General features: G+C 48.5%; 1 protein-coding gene across 2 annotated transcripts in view; it reads right to left on the reverse strand.

The window, feature by feature from the left end:
• Positions 1-24,131, reverse strand: part of rgs9b (regulator of G protein signaling 9b) — a 98,507-nt gene that overhangs the window by 10,020 nt on the left and 64,356 nt on the right. The window contains exons 10-17 of one of the 2 annotated variants that reach the window (XM_038776864.1): positions 17,777-17,806; positions 17,417-17,478; positions 12,558-12,671; positions 12,298-12,413; positions 9,962-10,049; positions 7,728-7,866; positions 7,146-7,231; positions 4,734-4,857 (exon numbers count right to left, since the gene is read on the reverse strand). In XM_038776864.1, coding sequence (XP_038632792.1) covers positions 4,734-4,857; positions 7,146-7,231; positions 7,728-7,866; positions 9,962-10,049; positions 12,298-12,413; positions 12,558-12,671; positions 17,417-17,478; positions 17,777-17,806 — 759 coding nt within the window. Of the gene's footprint in view, positions 1-4,602; positions 4,858-7,145; positions 7,232-7,727; positions 7,867-9,961; positions 10,050-12,297; positions 12,414-12,557; positions 12,672-17,416; positions 17,479-17,776; positions 17,807-24,131 lie in introns of those variants that run through there. The other variant, XM_038776863.1, reaches the window with a different exon arrangement.

Raw genomic sequence — 24,131 nt, forward strand, 5'->3', positions numbered from 1 at the left:
TTCGGCACAACATTAAGGGCCGAAGGGCCTGTTCTGTGCTGTATTTTCTATGTTCTGTGTTCTAAATCTGTACACAATTTCATGTTTAAAAGTTACAAAGGACAACGTGATGATGTTTGTGTTTGCAGGGCTCCCTGTCACCAGATGACTTGTTCTATGTGAGTGCAATAATTATTCTTACTCTACTGAGTACTTTTGTGACTTTTCTATTCCTCTTCCCACTGACTATTTACACATACCCTCCAGCTTACCCATGAACCAGATCACACATTTCCCCACATGAAATTTCCTCCTCAGCTGCCTTGGCAAAGATGTACTCGAGTGGCAGATTTAATAAGGCGCCACCCTCTGAATCTCCCTACCCGCCAATGTAGGCTGCTTTATAAACCTTCAGTGACCACGTTAGCGGCAGGAAGTAATTAATTGAAGTGAAGAAGTATCAGCTTTCAATCACATCAACAGACAGTAACAATTGGCTACTGTGTTCAATAGCCAATATTTAGATTTGCGTAGACACTTACTAGTATAGTTTTAGACAGGTACATTGTACACAGGGTTCGAAGGGAAATGTTAATACAAGGTGTTGGATTCGGGATGGTGGAGATTCTGGGATGCTGAGGTGAGTGATGGTGGGAGATTTGAGATGATGGGGGGTACGTGTAATGGTGGGAGACGCTGATGGGATGTTGGGTGGGAATGCGTTTGGGCTGAACATGGGAAGCAACAGAAAACTGAATGAAATAGTCAACATCTATGAACAATTGGACAATGTGGTACTGCTCGCATGAAAATAATTATTTGGCAACACCGCCTGACTTGCATTATGTGGCTGAGTTCTAAACATGTAGTTAGTGCAGTTGTACTAAAATAAATTCAAAAATGTCTTTACTGTAGTAAAACATACCACGGAGCTTCCACAGAAAAGCATTATCAAACAAAAGCTCACACTAAACCAGATTTATGGATACTTGTGGGCACAGCACCTGCTCTCAAAGGATTTAGCTCTGTGCTGGGACCTCGAGTTTGGAAAATCGGCCCTTTTGCATCAGCTTAATTGGCTGAGGTTATCACAAAGGTCTTCTCAACCTTGCCCATTGCCTGAGATGCGGTGACCCACAGGTTAAATCACCACCAGTCAGCTCTCCCCCTCAAAGTGGAAAGCAGCCTCTGGCACTATGGTGACTTTACTGTTTTATTTTACTTTAATTGGCTCAGCCAATAGAGCCTCTTGCTTGTGAGTTAGGGACGAGAGCTACTCCAACCTGCCAGATTTGACCTTTCACTGAAGCCCAGTCTGCCTGTTTGGGTAGATGTGAAAGAACCTCAGTGAAGGAGATTCAGTGTTTAGGCCGACATTTCTTGACTAGGAATCTCAGATGAGATGCTCATTTCTCTCACCGCTGTTTGTAGGATGCTGCTGAACGCATAATTTCCTGTGAGCTGATTCTGCTCTGTGCCGGCAACATTGCTGCAAGTGAAAGCCTATCTATTTGAGTAAACTGCTTCCCGCTGGCAAAACAACTCCGGGGATAATCCTGGGCAGCACGCTATGCCAGGGTGGCAATAAAATTAATAGATGCCTTGTTTCATTGAGGTGGTGATCAAAAGGTTCCTTTAACTGTGTGACATAAAGGGCAGCACGGTGGCGCAGTGGGTTAGCATTGCTGCCACACGGGCAGCACGGTGGCGCAGTGGGTTAGCATTGCTGCCACATGGGCAGCACGGTGCGCAGTGGGTTAGCATTGCTGCCACACGGGCAGCACGGTGGCGCAGTGGGTTAGCACTGCAGCCTCACGGCGCCGAGGTCCCAGGTTCGATCCCGGCTCCCGGCATAGTTACCAGAGATAACCCCGGTAACTATAGACCAGTGAGCCTTACTTCTGTTGTGGGAAAAGTCTTGGAAAGGTTTATAAGAGATAGGATGTATAATCATCTGGAAAGGAATAATTTGATTAGAGATAGTCAACATGGTTTTGTGAAGGGTAGGTCGTGCCTCACAAACCTCATTGAGTTCTTCGAGAAGGTTAACCAAACAGGTGGATGAGGGTAAAGGAGTTGATGTGGTGTATATGGATTTCAGTAAAGTGTTTGATAAGGTTCCCCACAGTAGGCTATTGCAGAAAATACAGAGGCATGGGATTCAGGGTGATTTAGCAGTTTGGATCAGAAATTGGCTAGCTGATAGAAGACAAAGAGTGGTGGTTGATGGGAAATGCTCTGACTGATGTCCAGTTACTAGTGGTGTGCCACAAGGATCTGTTTTGGGGCCGTTGCTGTTTGTCATTTTTATAAATGACCTGGAGGAGGGCGTAGAAGGATGGGTGAGTAAATTTGCAGATGACACTAAAGTCGGTGGAGTTGTGGACAGTGCAGAAGGATGTTAAAAGTTACAGAGGGACATAGATAAGCTGCAGAGCTGGGCTGACAGGTGGCAAATGGAGTTTAATGCAGAAAAGTGTGAGGTGATTCATTTTGGAAGGAATAACAGAAAGGCAGAGTACTGGGCTAATGGTAAGATTCTTGGAAGTGTGGACAAGCAGAGAGATCTCGGTGTCCATGTCCATAGATCCCTGAAAGTTGCCACCCAGGTTGAGAGGGTTGTTAAGAAGGCGTACGGTGTGTTAGCTTTTATTGGTAGAGGAATTGAGTTTCGGAGCCATGAGGTCATGTTGCAGTTGTACAAAACTCTGGTGCGGCCGAATTTGTAGTATTGTGTGCAGTTCTGGTCGCCACATTATAGGAAGGATGTGGAAGCATTGGAAAGGGTACAGAGGAGATTTACAAGAATGTTGCCTGGTATGGAGGGAAGATCATATGAGGAAAGGCTGAAGGACTTGAGGCTGTTTTCGTTAGAGAGAAGAAGGTTAAGAGGGGACTTAATTGAGGCATACAAGATGATCAGAGGATTAGATAGGGTGGACATCGAGAGCCTTTTTCCTCGGATGGTGATGTCCAACATGAGGGGACATAGCTTTAAATTGAGGGGAGATAGATATAGGACAGATGTCAGAGGTAGGTTCTTTACTCAGAGAGTAGTAAGGGCGTGGAATGCCCTGCCTGCAACAGTAGTGGACTCGCCAACACTAAACGCATTCAAATGGTCATTGGATAGGCATATGGACGATAAGGGAATAGTGTAGAGGGACTTTAGACGCGTTTCACAGGACGGTGCAACATCGTGGGCCGAAGGGCCTGTACTGCGCTGTAATGTTCTATGTTCTGGGTCACTGTCCGTGTGGAGTTTGCACATTCTCCCCGTGTTTGCGTGGGTTTCGCCCCCACAACCCAAAGATGTGCAGTGTAGGTGGATTGGCCACGCTAAATTGCCCCTTAATTGGAAAAAATTAATTGGGTACTCTAAATTTATTTTTTTTAAGCTGTGTGACATAAATGTGAGCTGCCTCTCTCTATCCTCTCTCAGCAGTGAAGGGATGGCGCAAGTTTTCATAGAATTTACAGAGCAGAAGGAGGCCACTCGGCCCATCGAGTCTGCACCGGCTCTTGGAAAGAGCACCCTACCCAAGGTCAACACCTCCACCCTATCCCCATAACCCAGTAACCCCACCCAACACTAAGGGCAATTTTGGACACTAAGGGCAATTGATCATGGCCAAGCCACCTAACCTGCACATCTTTGGACTGTGGGAGGAAACCGGAGCACCCGGAGGAAACCCACGCACACACGGGGAGGATGTGCAGATTCCGCACAGACAGTGACCCAAGCCGGGAATCGAACCTGGGACCCTGGAGCTGTGAAGCAATTGTGCTATCCACAATGCTACCGTGCTGCTCTTTTATGCTAGGTCAAGAAGAATTTTACCACAAAATTATTGCATGTCAGTGAGGCAATGGTGCATTTTAACATGAAATACATCATTGAGCCATTGGTATACCTGAAAAGTAAAGGTTTAGTCAACATTTTTTCCCCATACAAAGACCCCATTCACAGAGAAGGCTCACAGCAATGGCTGGGCGAATTTCACCTCCAGTTTCCTTGTATATTGTTTGACTCAGAATGAGCAGCAATATGGAGAAGAGGGACAAGAGGAGGGGAGAGGCAGGAGGGGAGAGGCAGGAGGGGGAGACAGGAGGAGAGAGGGGGTAAGAGGCAGGAGGGGAGAGGCAGGAGGGGAGAAGCAAGAGGGAGAGACAGGAGGGGAGGGCAAGAGGGGAGGGCAAGAGGGGAGAGGCAGGAGGGGAGAGACAGGAGGGGAGAGACAGGAGGGGAGAGACAGGAGGGGAGAGACAGGAGGGGAGAGACAGGAAGGGAGAGGCAGGAGGGGAGAGGCAGCAGGGGGAGGCAGCAGGGGAGAGACAAGAAGGGAGAGACAGGAGGGGAGAGGAGGGCAGGAGGGGAGAAGCAGGAGGGCAGGATGGGAGCGTGGGAAGGAGTACAGGAGAGCAGGGTGGAGAAGAGGGGAGGGTGTGGAGAGGTTTGATGAAGCAGGACAAGGACAGAAAGGGATAGGCTAGTGGAGACATGCTGGAGGGTAGGGTATGGAAGGAAGCTCACAATAAAGTGACATTTCAGCTTGGTGAAGTGCCGGTGCCAGTATGTGCTGCATCCTCACACACCTCGAGCACCGAGTACCTGCCCTTAACTGTGTTAAATGTTGAATTTATTGAACATTTTGCAGACATGGTGGTCTAGTAATTGCTGAGGCTGTTTACTGAGCCTCTTCCTTGGGAGGCTCCTGCTTCAGCTGGTTCCTGCGATCTAACTTGCTCATAACCTGTGTTATGTCGACCACCTTCGTCCCGCTTGCAGCTGCTTTTGCTCTCGCCTCCAGCTCCAGCTGCCGCAGGATCACTGGACTGGGACTGGAGCGTCGGTGCCTCTTCATGAAAGGGAAGTTACTGTGAACAACAAAAATCATCATATAAGATGCATGAAAAGTGGTTGTTTCTGCGATATTTCTACATCTATTCTGAACGATAAAGAACTCAGCCCCCAGCCCCCCTGCTCACACAGTGGGTTTATACACCACCCCCCGTCCTTTATACATCTCAGGGATGTCTGCTTAGCTGTACACTTGTCAAATGAAACTGCAGCCGAGCGAGAATTGTCCTAAATGCTGCATCACTCAGAAAATGTATTAAGTTATGAAACTTGGGATGTGATGAATCGCTGTGTAAAAGCAAATTGCTTCTTTCAATATCTCTCATTCCTTTCGTTCTCCCCATGTCCGTGGAATGGTTAAACCGTCCACCCATAGGCACAGTTTATATTCCCAACTTGCTGTCTGGGAGGCCGGAGCAGCACATACAACGCACCTCTCAAAACCTCAGGACACCCCCCAACACGCTAATTACATACATTATTTAAAAACAAATGTAATCCCTGCAGTACTGTGGGAAACGTGGCAGTCAATGCACGCAGAGCAGGATCCCACAGACAGCGAGGTGATAATCGGGCAGGAGAGCATTGGAACACCCGGGTCTACAGGATTTCAGCAACAAGTGGGCTGGGGCAGGGGAGGGAGTGGGCGATGCTACGGAAGGAGGTTTGGCCTATTCATACAGCTCGGGTACTAATCCCACCCACACTCAAGAATCCTGAAATCTTAGTGAGGTGAAAGAGAGCCCAGGAGTTGAACCAAAAAATCTTAACACCTCAAGTGTTTAGAAGTGAATCCCCTTCAGAATTCTTCTTCAGCCCCTTCTTGTCTCCCCCCCCCCCCCCCCCCCCCCCCCCCACATGCTCAGCACTGTTGCCAACCGAGAGGAGACTCGGGGATACATGAAAATCTCCAGCCCGCTGCTGATGGGAGCTTCCCTTTTCCAATCTGCTCCAGTGAAGATCAGTGTCTGCATTAACCCAGAGTATTGGAAAGTGGCCTTTTTCTCTTCACTTATTAATGTAACAGATTTATTTTAATGTAGCTGCCCTTTGGCTGATCAGCCAAGGCTCTGGTGCACTTAGAAACTCACCACGATTAAGATCAGTCCACCCAATCTGTTGAGTTTCCACTTGACTGACTGGAGTGTCTGCGCTACTACTGCAAGGACACAGGCCATTTACCTTAAACTTAGATAACAGAAACAACAGGACTGAGACCATGCAGCTCTTTGAGCCTGTTCCCCTGACACAACCACATGCTGGAAATAGCCACGGCTTTGATCTGATAGTGGGCGTAACGGGACTTGTGGAGTTTACCCAGCTGAAACTTCACAGTTTACCAGCATGAATCACTGGCAAACTTCTCCATGTACTGTATAAACCCCCTGCCTGTGGGTTCCAAGATGTGGCGCCCTGAACTGCTCACAGTTAAGGAGATGGAGCCCTGGAAGCAAGTGATTGCCTCTCTACAACCCAATGCAGCCCCGGTGGTGTGGTGGTAATGTCACTTTACTAGTAATCTGGGGATTACTATCACGGCAGCTGGTGGGATTTGAATTCAATGAGTAAATCTGGTCTCAGTCTCTCATCGATTGCTATACAAACCCACCTGGATTAAGGAAGGAAATCTGCCAACCTCACCTGGTCTGGCCGTTCCAGACACACAGCCCTGTGGCTGACTCTTTACTGCCCCTCTGAAACAGTCGAGTCGCTCAGCTCGAGGGCAATTGGGGATGGGCAACATATATCGACCTTGTCAGTGACGCATCGCATGAGCGAATAAATATAAAGTCCCACAGTCGGAACAGAAACACAGTTCGTCTCCACACAATGCCTCTGATATCACAGCTCTCAAAGTTTCCCATCAGCTGCATGTTAGACATCTATATTCAGAATGGTGGAAGTTCCCGTGCAGTCTAGTTTCCTCTCAAAGTCACGGGCTCATCTTTCTTGTTGAGTCAGGTTGAGTGTGAGCCAGCCTACAGCTGGTCAGTGCCACCTCTCCATCTCCATTCCACCACAAGTCCCCTCACAGTCTGACTCCCCTTGTCACATTGTGAATCATGGAAGGCGTAGCACAGAAGGAGGCCTTTCAGCCTTCTGTGTTGGTCCTTTGAAAGAACTGTCCAGTTAGTACCATATCGTCCTGCTCTTTCCCTGTAAACCTGCAGTGTTTTTCCCAATTCCCGGCTGAAAGTCACTCATGACTCTCTTCCACTGTTCTCCCAGACGGTACATCCCAGATCACAACTCAATGCCACTTTGAATATGACTGATTGAAGAGTGGGAACATTCCAGTACTGACCTTTTTTGCTTGGTCTCTTCGGGAATGAGAGCCTTGCCTTCCGTTCCTTTATAAATGGGGGATCGTAGGAAACGTGGGTACGAATCCTGTGCAAGAGAAACAAGAGGTGGTGACCCGAGCGTGATGAGGACAAGTTTCAACCTGCTCTCCGAGAAGCTACCTGTGGCAGTATGATTAGGGATATTACGGTACCTTAGACTGAGCTGCTATTGGTGCAGAGGACTCGCTGCCAATTGGCCCGGGTAAGTCATGTGCCTCTCAGCCAATTGGCTGAGAGGTAGGTAGCTCCACCTACAAGGCGGGTTATAAGAACCCGTGCTTCCCGGCAGTCGGCCATTCTTCTGTACGTCTGCTGTCGGGCACACATCTTGTGCATTAAAGCCTTTTGTTTGGATCACATCTTCGTCTCGTGTCCAATTGATGGTGTATCACTACCCAATGAAGCAACTTTGCCCATCTAGCCACTGTGATAAGGAGTTGTGTAATTGAGGAGAAAACAGACAACGCCGACCCACCCAATCAGAGGTGACAAAGCGACAAAGCTATGAAATCTGCAGAGAGAAAAAAAAATGACTGGTGGACCTTTTTCATCAGCATGTAGATGTGAGTCTGTGCAGCATCCAACACATAGCGATGTGGGTGCTTCAAGCCTTTCACAGTAATCTCCATCGTTCTTCCATCAATATTGATCCAACGCCTTGCGCCCTGTGTGAGGAACGTTCTGAAATCAGAGAAAACAACATTACTGAGTTTAGGTTATGGGCCGGGAGATGTTACCCAGGACATTACAGCTGCTTTCCTCTGCAGAATTTGCTTGTTATTGCTGTAGCTCTTGTCAAATGTTTAAAGCTTTCTGAACTCTTTTGTTGAATGTTACAGAAGTGACTAAACTGACTTACTGTTTTAAGGGGCGTAAATCCAAGAGAGCCATTGGGGGGTGGGGGGGGCGGCACCCTGAGAGATGGCTGGGAATGTATAGGTGGAGGAGGCTTAGGGGATGCGAGGGTCCCGGGGTTGAAGCCATAACTGACTGTCAGTCTCTCACTCTAGAACATAGAACAGTACAGCACAGAACAGTCCCTTCGGCCCTCGATGTTGTGCCGAGCAATGATCACCCTACTCAAACCCACGTATCCACCCTATACCCGTAACCCAACAACCCCCCCTCCCCCCTTAACCTTACTTTTTAGGACACTACGGGCAATTTAGCATGGCCAATCCACCTAACCCGCACATCTTTGGACTGTGGGAGGAAACCGGAGCACCCGGAGGAAACCCACGCACACACGGTGAGGACGTGCAGACTCCGCACAGACAGTGACCCAGCCGGAAATCGAACCTGGGACCCTGGAGCTGTGAAGCATTTATGCTAACCACCATGCTCTTCAATTCTTACAGATATCACAGTATGGATGATATTGTGGAACCTGCAGTAGCTGCCGTTGTCCAGGCGGCTAGACGCTGGAAAAGACAGAGGCCCTGGGCGGCAGCCTGCCCCACACCCTGAGGACCCAGCCACACACCAGGCCAGAGAGGGACCCAAGGTGTACAGGCGTCGCTGGTTATTTGAAGAGATGTCAGACAGCATGTGCCACAGGAGGCTCCGCCTCGCGGATTTGGCACCACGTGGAGGAGGAGGATGCTTGCTCCCAGGGGCCGTGTGGCATTTCCCAGCCAACAGCCCACAAGTGCATCCGTGAAGTCATGGATGCCCTGTTGCCCTTGTTAGCTGCTAACTATATAAACTTTGACCTGGACTAGGTCCATCAAGGTGCCTGGGCAGCACGATTCTCCACCGTCACCGGGATGCACTTGGTCCACGGGTTAATAGATGGCACGCATATCGCCTTGCGTGCACCGGGCGGTTCGGGAGTACCCTTCATTAACAGGGAAGGATTCCACTCCCTGAACGTTCAACTTGTATGTGACCACCAACTCAAGACAGATGAGGCACTGGATGAATTCTTCCAACCGTGCACACTCCCTCAGTAATGCACTGGAGCGTCAGCCAAGATTCTGTGTTTAAATCTCTGGAGTTGGACTTGAACCCCCGACCTTATGACCCACAGCTGAGAGACTGAGCTCTCCATGCTCATACCACATTGTCCCTAAGTTCTGAATTGATTTTATTTCTATTCGTTGTTCCTTTCTCTCTGTCACTGTACCCTTGTCTGCCTGGTTGCGTTTACAAAGCCAATTTAGCATTAGAGCAAAGTAATTCAGTATAACTTGGGTGTTAAGGTCCAACTTCACTTCTGAGTGAGCCCCTCTTTTCTGGTAAGTTGCACCCCATTTCATTCCAGTGGCAAGTTGGGTTATGACCCTGGATTCAGGGATCTCGCTCAACACTCGAGAGATTTTCTCTCACTGTAACCTCTTCCATAGAACCCCTACAGTACAGAAGGAGGCCATTTGGCCCATCGACTCTGCAGCAACCCTCAAAAAAGAGCATTCTTTCTGGGGGTTCGTGCAGACTCCAGGATCCTCTGTTGTCTCTGGGCTCTTCCCATTCCGGCTTCTTGAGCGCCCTTAAATTATGGTCCCCCGTTGGCAGCCTCAACCGCCTGAGCCCTCAGATTTCAATTTCCCTCCTTAAATGCCAGTGTCCCTCTACCTTGTTGCTCCTTTAAGACGCTCCTTAAAATCTACGTCTTTGACCAAGCTTTAGAGCCAGGTGCCTTATTGTCTCGTGTGCCACAGTGCCAGGTTTTGTCTGGCAATATCTCTGTGGAGCACTGTGGGATGTTTTGCTACATCAAAGGCACTATATAAATGCAAATTGTGTTTGTTCTTGAGGAGGCTTCACACCAACTCACTTGTAAATCTCCTCAGCTTTTTCCTTGACCTTTGATTGTTCTCCGTATTTCAAGTCTTCGCAAGCTTCCCAGAATGCCAAGTTCTCTCCTAAAATGCAAAACTACATCATTTAACATTCATCCAGATTTCACATCATTATGTATCTACACATGAAAGCAAGGTATAGTTCAGAAGAAATTAAGCTACTTTTAAATATGCAGAAGTGCATCAAGTACACAGCACACAAACAGGCCATTCAGCCCATCTAATCCATGCAGGCATTTATGCTGCACGCAAGCCTCATCCCATTCTTCCTCAACTAACTCCATCAAGCATAACCCTTTATGACCTTCTCTCTTCACATGTTTATCTAGTTTCCACTTAACTACATCCACACCATTGGCCTCAGCTATTCCCTGTGGCAGCGAGTTCCACATTCTCAACAGCTGTTAAAACAGTCCTCCAGAATTCCCATCTTCCATAAATTTAAACTCGTCCAAAACATTGCTGTCCACATCACAAATCACACCAGGTTTCTGTTCACCTGTCCCCCCTCTGCGTACCGACCCATCTTGGCTCCTGGGAACATCTCGATTTTAAAATTCTTACCCTTGTTTTCAAATCCTTCCATTCCCTCATTACACCCTATCTCCGTAATCTCCTCCAGCCCTCCACAATCCCCTCCAGCCCTACAACCCTCCACAATCCCCTCCAGCCCTACAACCCTCCACAATCCCCTCCAGCCCTACAACCCTCCACAATCTCCTCCAACCCTCCACAATCTCCTCCAGCCCTACAACCCTCCACAATCTCCTCCAGCCCTCCAGCCCTACACAATCCCCTCCAGCCCTACAACCCTCCACAATCCCCTCCAGCCCTACAACCCTCCACAATTCCCTCCAGCCCTACAACCTTCCACAATCCCCTCCAGCCCTACAACCCTCCACAATCCCCTCCAGCCCTACAACCCTCCACAATCTCCTCCAACCCTCCACAATCTCCTCCAGCCCTCCAGCCCTACACAATCCCCTCCAGCCCTACAACCCTCCACAATCTCCTCCAGCCCTCCAGCCCTACACAATCCCCTCCAGCCCTACAACCCTCCACAATCCCCTCCAGCCCTACAACCCTCCACAATTCCCTCCAGCCCTACAACCTTCCACAATCCCCTCCAGCCCTACAACCCTCCACAATCCCCTCCAGCCCTACAACCCTCCACAATCCCCTCCAGCCCTACAACCTTCCACAATCCCCTCCAGCCCTACAACCCTCCACAATCCCCTCCAGCCCTACAACCCTCCACAATCTCCTCCAGCCCTACAACCCTCCACAATCCCCTCCAGCCCTACAACCCTCCACAATCCCCTCCAGCCCTCCACAATCCCCTCCAGCCCTACAACCCTCCACAATCTCCTCCAACCCTACAGCCCTCCACAATCTCCTCCAGCCCTACAACCCTCCACAATCCCCTCCAGCCCTACAACCCTCCACAATCTCCTCCAGCCCTACAACCCTCCACAATCCCCTCCAACCCTCCACAATCTCCTCCAGCCCTCCACAATCCCCTCCAGCCCTACAACCCTCCACAATCTCCTCCAGCCCTACAACCCTCCACAATCCCCTCCAACCCTCCACAATCTCCTCCAGCCCTCCACAATCCCCTCCAGCCCTACAACCCTCCACAATCTCCTCCAGCCCTACAACCCTCCACAATCTCCTCCAGCCCTCCACAATCTCCTCCAGCCCTCCACAATCTCTGGGCTCCTCAAGTTCTGGCCTCTTTAGGTACCCCCTATTTTAATCACTCTACCACTTGCAGTCCAGCTGGCTTGTGCCACCATTCATACTTTGCGTGATCCTCATTACTTTATCCAGCTGCATCAACATAACTTAAATTCTTTTCTCCCTCAGGTGCTCAGCTGGCTTCCCCTTAAATATTATTCACTTCAACTATTCCGTGTGGTAGCGAGTTCTGCATTGTAACTCCCCCGAAGGGTAAAGGGGTTTCTTCTGAATTCCTTATTGGATTTATTTGTGAGTGTCTTATATTCATTAGTGTTCATTTTGCATTTTTAGCATTCTGTAAACGTCTGCGATGTCGACCAGGATTCCAGTGTCCAGTTTAACAACAGAAGCACAGAGCTAGGAAGAGGCCATTCAACCAAACGTGACCGCGCTGCCTGTTCCACCACTATCTCCAACCCACCTCTTCCCATTTGATGGAAAGGTCCGTCTAATGAACTAACCACAATATCTGGCACGCAGCCTCCATCCCTCATCCGCGGGGGCCCAGGGGAGGGCCACGTCAGCTTATCCCTATCTCAGCCACTCCTGACAAACCTCCACCCTCACCTACCGCTGAATTCCTTCCTGAGGAAGAGCTCGAAATCCTGCCGGCCTCTGGGATCCCGCATCAGCTCAATGAAGCTGAAGGTCCATCGCTCGACTCGCAGTTTCGTCGGGTTGTCCACACTGTCGAAAGTGGGTCAGTAAGTAAGTAAGCTCCGGACTGGAAGCAAAAGCCTTTAAACAGGAAGCTATGTTACATTGCCTTCTGCAATAGGATAAAAGGTATCAGCATTTTCTTAAGGGTAGAATCACAGCCAGAGCACTTACATTGGATTATTCAGTTCCCAAAATGTTGTATCATCAGTGAACCAAGGATTACTCGGAAGACACCCAGACATTATAGGATCATGGGTAAAATACTGCTGACAGTATTTTACAATCCTGAAGGAAGGGATAACAAACATGGCATTAATGTTCAGTGCAGCATGATAAACACTGTGAGGACATTGCAGAGTCATTGAAATATCACCTATATTACATATTGTACACTTCTTGTTGCCAAGGGGTGGTCCCCCCCCCCCCCCCCCAAGGGGTGGCCTCCCCCCCCAAGGGGTGGCCTCCTCCCCTCCCCCCCCCCCCCCCCCATTGGCCGGCAGCAGGATCTTCCAGCCCCACCCTATTAAAGGGTTTTCCTGTTGTTCTCGCCCTCCACCACTAGGGACCCTGAGGCGGGAGGTCACCGTCAGCAGGACCAGAAGATCCCGCCAGTGGGAACAACCGGAAAATTTGGGGCCATGTTTTTTGTGTGAATTTTTCAGATTAGAAATTTCCACCTCGGCAGTTATAATGGGAATCGCCCATGTAAACCGTCACGCTGTAAGCGCACTGTCCTTCCAGTGGTGGCGCTGTGGCTCCTCAGTTTTGCATCTTGCGTCACTACTGCAGACAAACTCACATATTCTAAACCAACTCTAATTCTCTCTTCCCAAATCAGTTATTTTTGCTATTTAGCTACAAACGGAATCAAAGTCTGCCGTGTAAAATTAAGGGAAGAATCTTGAAAGGACTGAATTTGTTTTGAGGAACTGCCTCGTGGAGGGGCGGTTTGCCAGTTGTAGGGAGATAGCTGATAAATTTCAGCTGCCCAACTCCAGCCTATTTTGTTATTTTCAAGTTTGTGGCTCCTCGCTTTTCCTTCCTTTCCTATGGCGCCATCGTCTTCCTTGATGACGAGGATTCTGTCCGTCTTGGCCAGGCGAAGGGTTTATTTTGAACCTATTTGGCCATATTACCTCTTGGATCCCTCCCCGCTAGAACGAGGTGTCATAATCTCAGGATAAGGTGCAGCGTTATTTATGTTTGCTCTATTACGTATTTTCTTTTCATGTACGGATGATCTGTCTGAGCTGCACACAGAACAATGTTTTTCACTGTACCCCGGTACACGTGACAATAAACAAATTCAACAATCAAATGGGCCCTTAACCTACCAGTGAGGTTTGGAGTGAGGCCCTTCACAGGGTCAACTCCACGTCTTCATGTGCTTGGTTGAGCCTTATTCAGTTTACGGTGATATACAGGGTGCATGTGACCAGGGCAAGAATGAGTTGGTTTTTTTCCCCAAATGGTGAGGATAGGTGTGATTGCTGTTCTCGTGACCTGACTAGCTACATGCCTAGGTTCTGGTCCTGTCCCAAACGTGTAGACTACTGAGCTTCCTTCTTTAATTCCATGTGGATTTCGATCCATGTCCGCTGGTGGCCATATTTTGGGTGTCGCTTTCGCCGGTGATTCAGTCTGGATTAGAACCGGTTGTCACCGCCTTTGCCGCATTGACAGCCCGGAGGCGAATATTGCTCAGTTGGATGCCTACCATTCTGCCCAGTGCCTCTGCAATGGCTGGGTGGCTTAATGTCTTTCTTACACTTGGAGACAGTCAAATTCATCATCAAGATGTCAGTGGAGAGGTTCTATCTACAACCGTTTGTTTCCTTTTTTAAGGATCTAGTCACCGTCGGCTGTTACGGGTTTAGTTTAGAATCATAGAATTTACAGTGCCGAAGAAGGCCATTCGGCCCATCGAGTCTGCACCGGCCCTTGGAAAGAGCACCCCACCCAAGCCCCACACCACCACCCTATCCCCGTTACCCAGTAACCCCACCCCACCTTTTTGGACACTAAGGGCAATTATCACGGCCAATCCACCGAACCTGCACATCTTTGGACTGTGGGTGGAAACCGGAGCACCCGGAGGAAACCCACGCACACATGGGGAGAGTGTGCAGACTCCACACAGACCGTGACCCAAGCCGGGAATCGAACCTGGGACTCTGGCGCTGTGAAACAACTGTGCTAATCCCTGTGCTACTGTGTTTTATTATTTATTCATGTTCATTGCAACTATGCAACGTATTGGTGAGACCGAACCTGGAGTACTGTGCAGTTTGGGTGCTGTAATAATCCACGGGAGGCAGGAGTTCCGTCACCACACCAATATTTATTTACAATAACGATATTACAGGAGCAGCTACAAACAGTGCTGCTAGCAGTCCAGTCAACTTCAGACTGCTCACAAAGCCTACACAGGTGGTTATATGGGCCCCCTCAATGAGCTATCATTGAGGGAGCTCATACTCCATTGGCCAACCAATAAAGCCAATTGGAGTTCATTACAGGTGCCCTTATTTCAGGAAAGATGTAGTGACATTGGAGGCAGTTCAGAGAAGGTTCACGAGATTGATTCCAGAGAAGAGGGGGTTGTCTTATGAAGACAGAACGTACGGCGCCGAGGTCCCAGGTTCGATCCCGGCTCTGGGTCACTGTCCGTGTGGAGTTTGCACATTCTCCCTGTGTTTGCGTGGGTTTCGCCCCCACAACCCAAAGATGTGCAGGTTAGGTGGATCGGCCATGATAAATTGCCCTTGGTGTCCAAAAATGGTTAGGTGGGGTTACTGGGATGGGGTAGAGGCGTGGGCTTAAGTCGGGTGCTCTTTCCAAGGGCTCATGCAGACTCGATGGGCCAAATGGCCTCCTTCTGCGCTGTAAATTCTATGATAAGAGAGATACAGAAGTTTATGCCTATACTCTCTAGAGTTGCGAGGAATGAGGGGAGATCAAATTGAGATATACAAGATGATAAAAGGTGTGGATAAAATAGACGTGGAACTGATGTTTCCTCTTGTGGGGCATTCTCGAACGATAGGTTATAGTCTCAGGATAAGAGGTAGCAAATTTAAAACATAGATAAGGAAAAACATTCTCCCAAAGGGCTGGGAATCTGTGGAATTCGCTAGCCCAGAGTGTGGTGAATGCTAGGACAGGACAGTGAGTACATTTTAGGAGGAGTTACATGGATTTTTAATTAGTAATGAGTTCAAAGGTTACGGAGAATGGGGAGGTTGGTGGAGTTGAGGCCCTTCAGCCAGGATCATATTGAATGGTGGAGCAATCTCAAATTGCCGACTCCTGCTCCCAGTTCTTATGGGCCGGGATTCTCCCCTACCTGGCGTTGCCCAGGGTCCCGGCGTGTCGGAGTGGCGTGAACCACTCCAGCGTCGGGCCGCCCCAAAGGTGCGGAAGTCTCTGCACCTTTAGGGGCCAAGCCCTCACATTGAGGGGCTAGGCCCGCGCCGGAGTGGTTGGCGCTCCGCCGGCTGGCGTGGACGGCCTTTGGCGCCACGCCAGCCGGGGCCGAAAGGACTTCGCCGGCCTGCGTAAGTCCGCGCATGCGCCGGAGCATCAGCGGCTGCTGACATCATCCCGGCGTTTGTGCAGGAGAGGGGGTCTCTTTCGCCTCTGCCATGGTGAAGACCATGGCGAAGGCGGAGAAAAAGAGTGCCCCCATGACACAGGCCCGTCTGCCGATCGGTGGGCCCTGATCACGGGCCAGTCCACCATGGGGGCACCCCCCGGGTTCAGATCACCCCGCGCTCCCCCCCCAGGACCCCGGAGCCCGCCCGCGCCACCAATCCCGTCGGTCAAGTAGGTGGTTTAATCCACGCCGGCGGGAGAGGCCTATCAGCGGCGGGACTTTGGCCCATTGCGGGCTGGAGAATCGCCGCGGGGGGCCCGCGACTGGCCCGGCGCGATTCCCGCCCCCGCCGAATCTCAGGGGGTGGAGAATTCGGGACACGGCGGGGCGGGATTGACGCCGGCCCCGGGCAATTCTCCGGCCCGGCGGGGAGTCGGAGAATCCCGCCCCTGGTGTCTTGATTAATAAGGGGTTCGGGGTTATGGGGAGAAGGCAGGAGAATGGGGATGAGAAACATATCAGCCACGATCGAATGGCGGAGCAGACGCGATGGGCCAAATGGCCTAATTCTGCTCGTATATCTTATCGTCTTGATTATTGTTTAAAAACCTAAACAAATATATATTTTTTTAAAGCTACACTTGTATGCAACAAGAGATTAATGACTAATATATTATTAACATTTTCCATTGAGTCCTGTCTACAAGCCTTTCTTTTGCTTTTAACATTTTTTAATCACACCTATCCCATTGTCAACATTTTCCATTTAATTTTGCTATGTCTGCTGTCACGTCGCACTGTCAACTCCTGACAACTAGCTGGTTCTCTGGGGCATTTATTATATATACATTGTATGCAAAAAAGCTTATATTCAGCAACTGACCAGGGGCAACACCATTGGCAATTTGAATGTCTAAAACCCTTACAAAAAGCGATCCCTGACACGTACAAACCTTTTTAGTAATTATGTCTGCCAAATGCAATGAGATATTTTATCCCATCTGGGTGTGATATTCATATATTTAATAGAAATGTTCTTGTCTTCTCCACCATACTAATTCACAAATAGAATATGGAACAGTTTGGGTATATGTGGTTAGAACTATTGGCTGACATGGAGAGTGGAGGCTAACATGGATTGGATGGATTGAATGTCCTGTTTCCATGTTGTATATATTTCAGTATATGAGTGAAAGGGGCAATGTGGAGCTGGTCAGGGTTGTGGGCAGGTTCAGTGATTGGAAACTGTCTCGATGGGGAACGTGGAGGAATGTCTACATCTTCAGTCACCTCCACTCAATCATCTCCTTGCTCATTTTCGCACTTATAATTCAGCGTGCAGACGTGGATAAGGCCTTAACCTGCATTTGCATTCTCAAATAAGAACAATTTTAACTTCTGAGTGAGACATGGCAATCTGTTCTGCATAACCTACCCTCCCAGTGAGACTGAAGACTTCACTCTGGATCTGACGAGGATCTGTTGATAGTAGAGAATCTGACACAAACCCAGAAAAACAGAGTCAAAGGCAGCATGTGTAAACGTGAAGGTCAGTCCATGTGTACAATGAAGCAAATGTTAGGGTGTTACTTTGTAAACCTACAATCATTGGGAATTTGACCAGGCCAACAACTGAAATGGCTGGTCAAAACCTGTGGCACTTAAATACATTAACGCAAACACAATGAAACGCTGTCCAATTAAAGTAATTCAAAACCAAATGTTATTCCAAATTTCAGAGCTGATCCTCTCACACAAAATTGAAACATCAGCAAAATATAGCCACAATATTTACCTCTTTTCTGTAATAATCATATGTCTTTTTCTGTTAGGAGAAAGAAAGCAATTATTAATAATTTTTTAAATGAAAATATTTTGACTTTGCTTTGTATTAGATACAATAGAGTTCCGATTAAAGCTGTTCCAACTCCGGCTTGCTTGTATAATGTCTGTGAATGTTTCTGTAATAAGCATCAGCAAATGAACGAGCAATTTGTAATGCTGGTTGCTAATTTGGTGGATGGAGAGTTTCTATCTCAGATCTTCAGGAACTATAGAGGAATGTTGATACCGTGGGTTTCACAGAGTTCTCTCCATTCAGTGATGTGTAGCCAGTGCTAACGGGCAGGAAAGCAACGGGCATTTTTAAAATTAAGAAATATTAATAACAGCAGTGCCACATTTTGAGAATGATGTGGAGATGCCGGCATTTTGAGAAAACTTCATAAATCACTGGGAGCAATTTAACGGGACAAAAACAGAGTCCCATTTTGAGCAGGTTTTGCGGAGTTTCTCGGCGTCTGCAGTGTTGAGAATGACACCGCTATTTAACAGTGCTTTGCTATTTTTATTTTGGCCTCAGTGAGAGACGCCCTGCCTTGGCTACACTTACAATCATTTCCTGCACTGACGGGCTCAGCTTGCCAGTACAGTCAGAGTATTTGCCAATCGGGACGCCATTTTTAAATGCCAACCCGATCTTTCGACTCCCCTCAGCCACCCCACTCCAGACTCCGGACCCTCCCACCACTGCACACAATGTATCTCTTACAGGGTCCTCGAACCCCCCTCAGCCCACCTCTTAAGGGCAACGCACGCCCCGGCCTGAGCAACCTGGCACCTGGGCACTGTCACCCTGGCAGTGCCCCTGCCAGAGCCAAAGTGCCCGAGTGCCAGCAGGTGTATCAGGGTACCACCCTGCCCAGAGCCTGACCACACGACGATCTCTACTGGCCTTGGTGACCCCCTGAGGTGCCGCTAAGCTCGGCCCACGTTTATGCAGACCAATGCTGAACGGCACCCTGGCACGGTGAGGCCGTTAATTCCCGGGTTCGGAGGAATACGCCGCAGGCATATGTGAATTAACCAAATGGCTCGTTTAAGGATGTATATCTGGATCTCACCCAGCGAGGATAAGATTCAGATCACGACGCAACGCAAGATTTCATTAAATATCACCCAGTCAGACATGACGAGGCCATTAAAACACACCAATGTTTTTAAGAAATAAAAAAGTACAATGGCGCAGAATGTTTTTTTAAATAAATTTAGAGTACCCAATTCATTTTCCAATTAAGGGGCAATTTAGCGTGGCCAATCCACCTAGCCTGCACATCTTTTTGGGTTGTGGGGGCGAAACCCACGCAGACACCGGGAGAATGTGCAAACTCCACACAGACAGTGACCCAGAGCCGGGACCGAACCTGGGACCTCAGCGCCGTGAGGCCGCAGGGCTAACCCACTGTGCCACCGTGCTGCCCAATGGCGCAGAATTTGATAGAAAAATAACGCTGTATGACCCATGGTTATTAGTATTGACGGCGAATCTGCCAAAAGATTATGAGGGAGCGATGTCCTGCGATTGTAAATTTTCACAAGTTGCGGGACAAATCGCTGTTAGCTTGACGAACATTTGATGAAATTCCTGCATTTGAACATTAATTTTTTAATTAATCACACCACAGAAAATTGAGCCTAGCAAACAGCAGTGTAAGCATCCTTTTATCAATACAAACGTGACTTATAATCAACCTCTTGGCCCAGAAAATGAACAATTAAAAAAGTGTTGAATCTCATTTCTTCCGGTAGTGAATTGTTGTTGGAGATTTTATAAACTGCTTTCCTTTCTATTTTTTCTTTCGTAATTTAATTTTTCCTTTCCCTCTCTTTAGTTCTGTTTCTGATTCGACATTGGATTCGTCCACCCACCTTCTCCATCCTTTCTCAGTTTATTTCTCAATTCTTTAATCTCATTGGTTAAGGAGATGCACTATTTGGTCCCATCATCCCGAATACCCTGTCATCATTACCAGCTCAAATTTCTAACAACTTGTGGGCAAAAAGTGTTTTAAACCTAAACACGGGGAACAAGTCTAACTAACAGAGTCGGATCTAAGATGCCTCACTCCATTAAATCTGGGCCAATACTTCATTCTCATATCAGAAATTAGTTTAATCTGTATTTGACACAAGTATTTGAACTAATTTTGTATCAGGAATTTTACAATTATGGAGGGTGGAAAGGTCAATTTCCTCGAGGCTTCCCGTCTGACATAAATCTACTGTTTCTAAGTTACAGTGTGGAATGTGAAAACACCCCCAGAGAATTCCCCCCCAAATATGTCTGCCGTCCTCTACACCACCTAGTGATGGTTAGTGGTATTGTCACTGGACTAGTAGTCCAGACACCCAGGCTAATGCTCTGGGGACCCGGGTTCAAATCCCACCACGGCATTTGGTGAAATTTGAATTCAATAAGAAATCTGGAATTAAAAGTCTAAGGATGGCCATGAAACCATTGCCGATTGTCGTCAAAACCCATCTGGTTCACTAATTCCCTTTAGGGAAGGAAATCTGCCTTCCTTACCCCGGTCTGGCCTACATGTGGTTCCAGATCCACAGCCAATGTGGTTGACTCTTAAAATGCCACTCAGCTCGAGGAGCAATAGGGCTGGGGACAACAGATGTGGGCCTCACAGAAAAGGGACAAAGAAAAAAAAAGTGTTCGCCACAGGAGGGCGCTACTGGACATTCCATTACACTGGGATGGGTTACAACAGGTTTCAGCCGAGGTGTTTGACTTACAATCAAAACCTTTCTGAGCCTTGTACACGACGTTGTGTAGAACAGTTGCTGATTTCTGGGAAGGCAACCCTCCGTGGGGAAAATTTGTTAACTTCAGGTTAAAAAAAACAAATTTAATCTTGATACAGAATCGTTTGAGAAACCTTTGCCAAAAGAAAATGACTAACCTTTAATGAGCCAATTCAGGGTGTTAAGCCACGTCATTTTACAGCAGCTGACAATTATTTTAAAAATTGGATGTGGTTCCTAATTAAAAGGGGGGGGGGGCAGAAAGAAAGACTGATTGGGTGCTGAGTAAATCTGTACATGCAGCTGTAAGTGGTGGTGGTATGCCAGACAGAAGGGGATAATCATAAATCATTTTAAATGGTCCTTTAGTCTGACAGCAAATTCCCAATTTGCAAGTTCATGCATATGCAGGAACTAATTATGCCGCAGCGGGAAACTGTGGACATTTCCAAGGTTTTCAAAGCAAAAGGCATGGAAATGTGGGAACATTCGAGCAAAGCCGGGAGGAGTGGGTTGAGGCCAATCATATGGGAGAAATTAGCAGTTTGTGGTTCCAGGTCCCTCATTCCCAAATTCTGTCAAATTTGTATTAAATCTCTCCCTGCCTCGGTTTGGCACCATGTACTCTCCTTTCCACCCACCGACGTGTTGGTTACTCACTAGGGTGGCAGAAACCCTCTGGTACCGAGGCAAGCTCTTCGGCTATGGGGGGCTTCGCTTAGGCGCAGTATCATCTGCCCCTGGTGTCCACTAGGGATGGAAGCAGAAGTGAAAGGGAGAGGGCCGGAGAGGAGGAGTTGGAGTGGAGGTCGGGCGGTGGGGGAGGTTAGTGGGAAGGGGGCAGTGATCAGGAGGTTAGTAGAGGGATGAGGTAGGGTGGGGGTGAATCAGTGGTCGACTTTGTTCCTGGAGTCAGGATGAGATGAAATGTTCTCCCAGCATCATATTTTACACATCCTGTTTGGCTGCCTCTCAGGCATCTTTAATGACTGTTGATTAGGCCATATATGGACCTGGGGTTTTCCTAAAGGTAGCTGGCTCGATGCTGGCTGTGCTCAGCGCAGCACAGATTATCACAACAGGACTTCAGGCAGGAAAGTGTTTTGAGGGCGGCACGGTGGCGCAGTGGTTAGCACTGCAGCCTCACGGCGCCGAGGTCCCAGGCTCGATCCTGGCTCTGGGTCACTGTCCGTGTGGAGTTTGCACGTTCTCCCCGTGTCTGCGTGGGTTTCGCCACCACAACCCAACGTTAGAAATAAGGTAGAATGGGACGGCACGGTGGTACAATGGTTAGCACTGCTGCCTCACAGCGCCGAGGTCCCAGGTTCAATCCCAGCCCTGGGTCACTCTCCCATGTGGAATTTGCACATTCTCCCCGTGTTTGTGTGGGTCTCATCCTCACAACACAAAGATGTGCAGGGTAGGTGGATTGGACACGCTAAATTGCCCCTTGATTGGAAACAAAAAAAATTGGACACTCTAAATGTATAAAATAAAAAAGTAAAAAATACATTTTTTGGAACTAATTAGTGGTTCTGTGACTCTCTTCCTCGACATGTTAGTACAAATAAGTAGAAGGTACGTTTTTTTGACCCAGGGTTCCACCCTGGAATCTTCCTGTGCAGTTATAACATCCACTGGGATCCTTACAACATTCCCCAGTGAAATAAAACCAAGAATATCCTGAGCTGAAAACAGCAACTCAGCTCTTTATGGTTGGAATGTAGAACCTGTGGCCACAAGGGTGACTAACAGAGAATACATTTAACGGGAAGCTGGAGAAATTGAAGAATAGGGTTGTTAGGGTTAGATAGGGTCAGGGGAGGGTCATCTGGAGCATAACCGGCACAGATCGGTTAGACTGGTCTATTTCTGTGCTGTAGGCTCTATGATCCAATGGGACTATTCCTTTCACGACGCCCTGGTCCACTCCTCAATCAACTCTGACACCCTCTCCCCTTGCCCATGGAAGCTCAGCTTCTTCCTTCTCAATGCCCAAAACACCAAATACTCCTTACAAGAGAAACGGCAATTGACTTGTACTTTTTCTGTTTAGTATGTTGTACCCACTGTTCCCAATACTATCTTTCCAACACTCAGGTGACCAAACGCAGACTGGGTAAATGCTTTGTAGAAAACCTCCGTTCAGTTCGCAATCGTGCCCCCGAGCTTCCTGCTGCCTGCCAAGTTTAATTCTCCATCTTGCTCTCACACTGACCTCTCCATCAAGCTAAACTCCAGGAGCAGCATCTTTCAGTGAGGCACTTTGCAGCCTTCCAGACTCAACTATTTCAGGTCAGTGCCTCTGTCCCCACTATTTCTGGACAGCGGTAGTTGGTAATGATTCTGTTCTTCCCATTTCCACACCTACTCAAGACCTGCCTTTTGTTTCTTGTCCCGTTACCATCACCTTTTGCCTTGCCCCATCGTCCCTCCTGCCTCCCACACTATCGCACACTGAACCCTTTGTTACTTCCTCCCCCTTCTCAAAATGTACGACGTTCCCCAGATCTGATGGAAGGTCACTGATCTGAAACTTTGGCCGGAATTCTCCGGTCATCGGGATTCACTTTCCCCACTGGCAGCACCACTCCAGCCCGGGGGGGGGGGGTTTGTGGCGGTGGCTTCAATGGGAAATCCCAGGGGCTGGTTTAGCTCACTGGGCTAAATCGCTGGCTTTTAAAGCAGGCCAGCAGCACGGTTCGATTCCCGTACCAGCCTCCCCGGACAGGCGCCGGAATGTGGCGACTAGGGGCTTTTCACAGTAACTTCATTGAAGCCTACTCGTGACAATAAGCGATTTTCATTTCATTTTCATTTTTCATTGACAAGTGGCGAGAGGATAGAACCCCGATCCAGCGGATGGTGCGCCGCCGGGAAACACGGTGCTGGGAGACCGGAGAATCCGGCTCGTTAACTCAGTCTCTCCCTCTGGAGGTGATGCCAAACCTGCTGAGTGTTTGCAGCATTTTCAGCTTTTATTTAGAGTCATTCGGACAGATCCAGCTCTCATTGTGGAAGCACCATGACCACAAGGACTGACACATGTGAGGAGAGCTTCACCGACCCTTTCCCAGGACATCTGGGCGGGGGGGGGGGGAATTAATGCCAGTTTTGCCAGCGATGCCCAGGACAAAGACGAATCTTACTATTAACACAGGTTTCATGATCTGACATGTGGTGATCTTCAATAACATTGAATGGAAAGGTCACATTCCCCTGTGGTGAATGACTCAGGTTATACCTGAGTGGGAAGTGATTAATGCCGTTGCTGGGAAACTAGAAAAACAGATTATTTTATTTCCCCAATAGTGTATAAGCCTTTCACTTTCTAACATTCAACATGATAGCTAAACAGAGTTCTGAGACGGCTGATAAGTCCAGTGCACCACCTGCAGACTCTGCCACATGTGGGGTAGGTGCTGTTTGAAGGGTTGAGTAGAGTAGATGGGATGTTTGGAGGTTTATGCGACCTCTCTGATGCCTTGACTTCACCTCTGCATGTTCCCAATGAGGTCTGCCTGTGTTTGGTACCTTCCCCAATGGACTTTCCCTAT

Source organism: Scyliorhinus canicula, chromosome 18, assembly GCF_902713615.1.
Source record: "Scyliorhinus canicula chromosome 18, sScyCan1.1, whole genome shotgun sequence".
Classification (NCBI taxonomy): domain Eukaryota; kingdom Metazoa; phylum Chordata; class Chondrichthyes; order Carcharhiniformes; family Scyliorhinidae; genus Scyliorhinus; species Scyliorhinus canicula.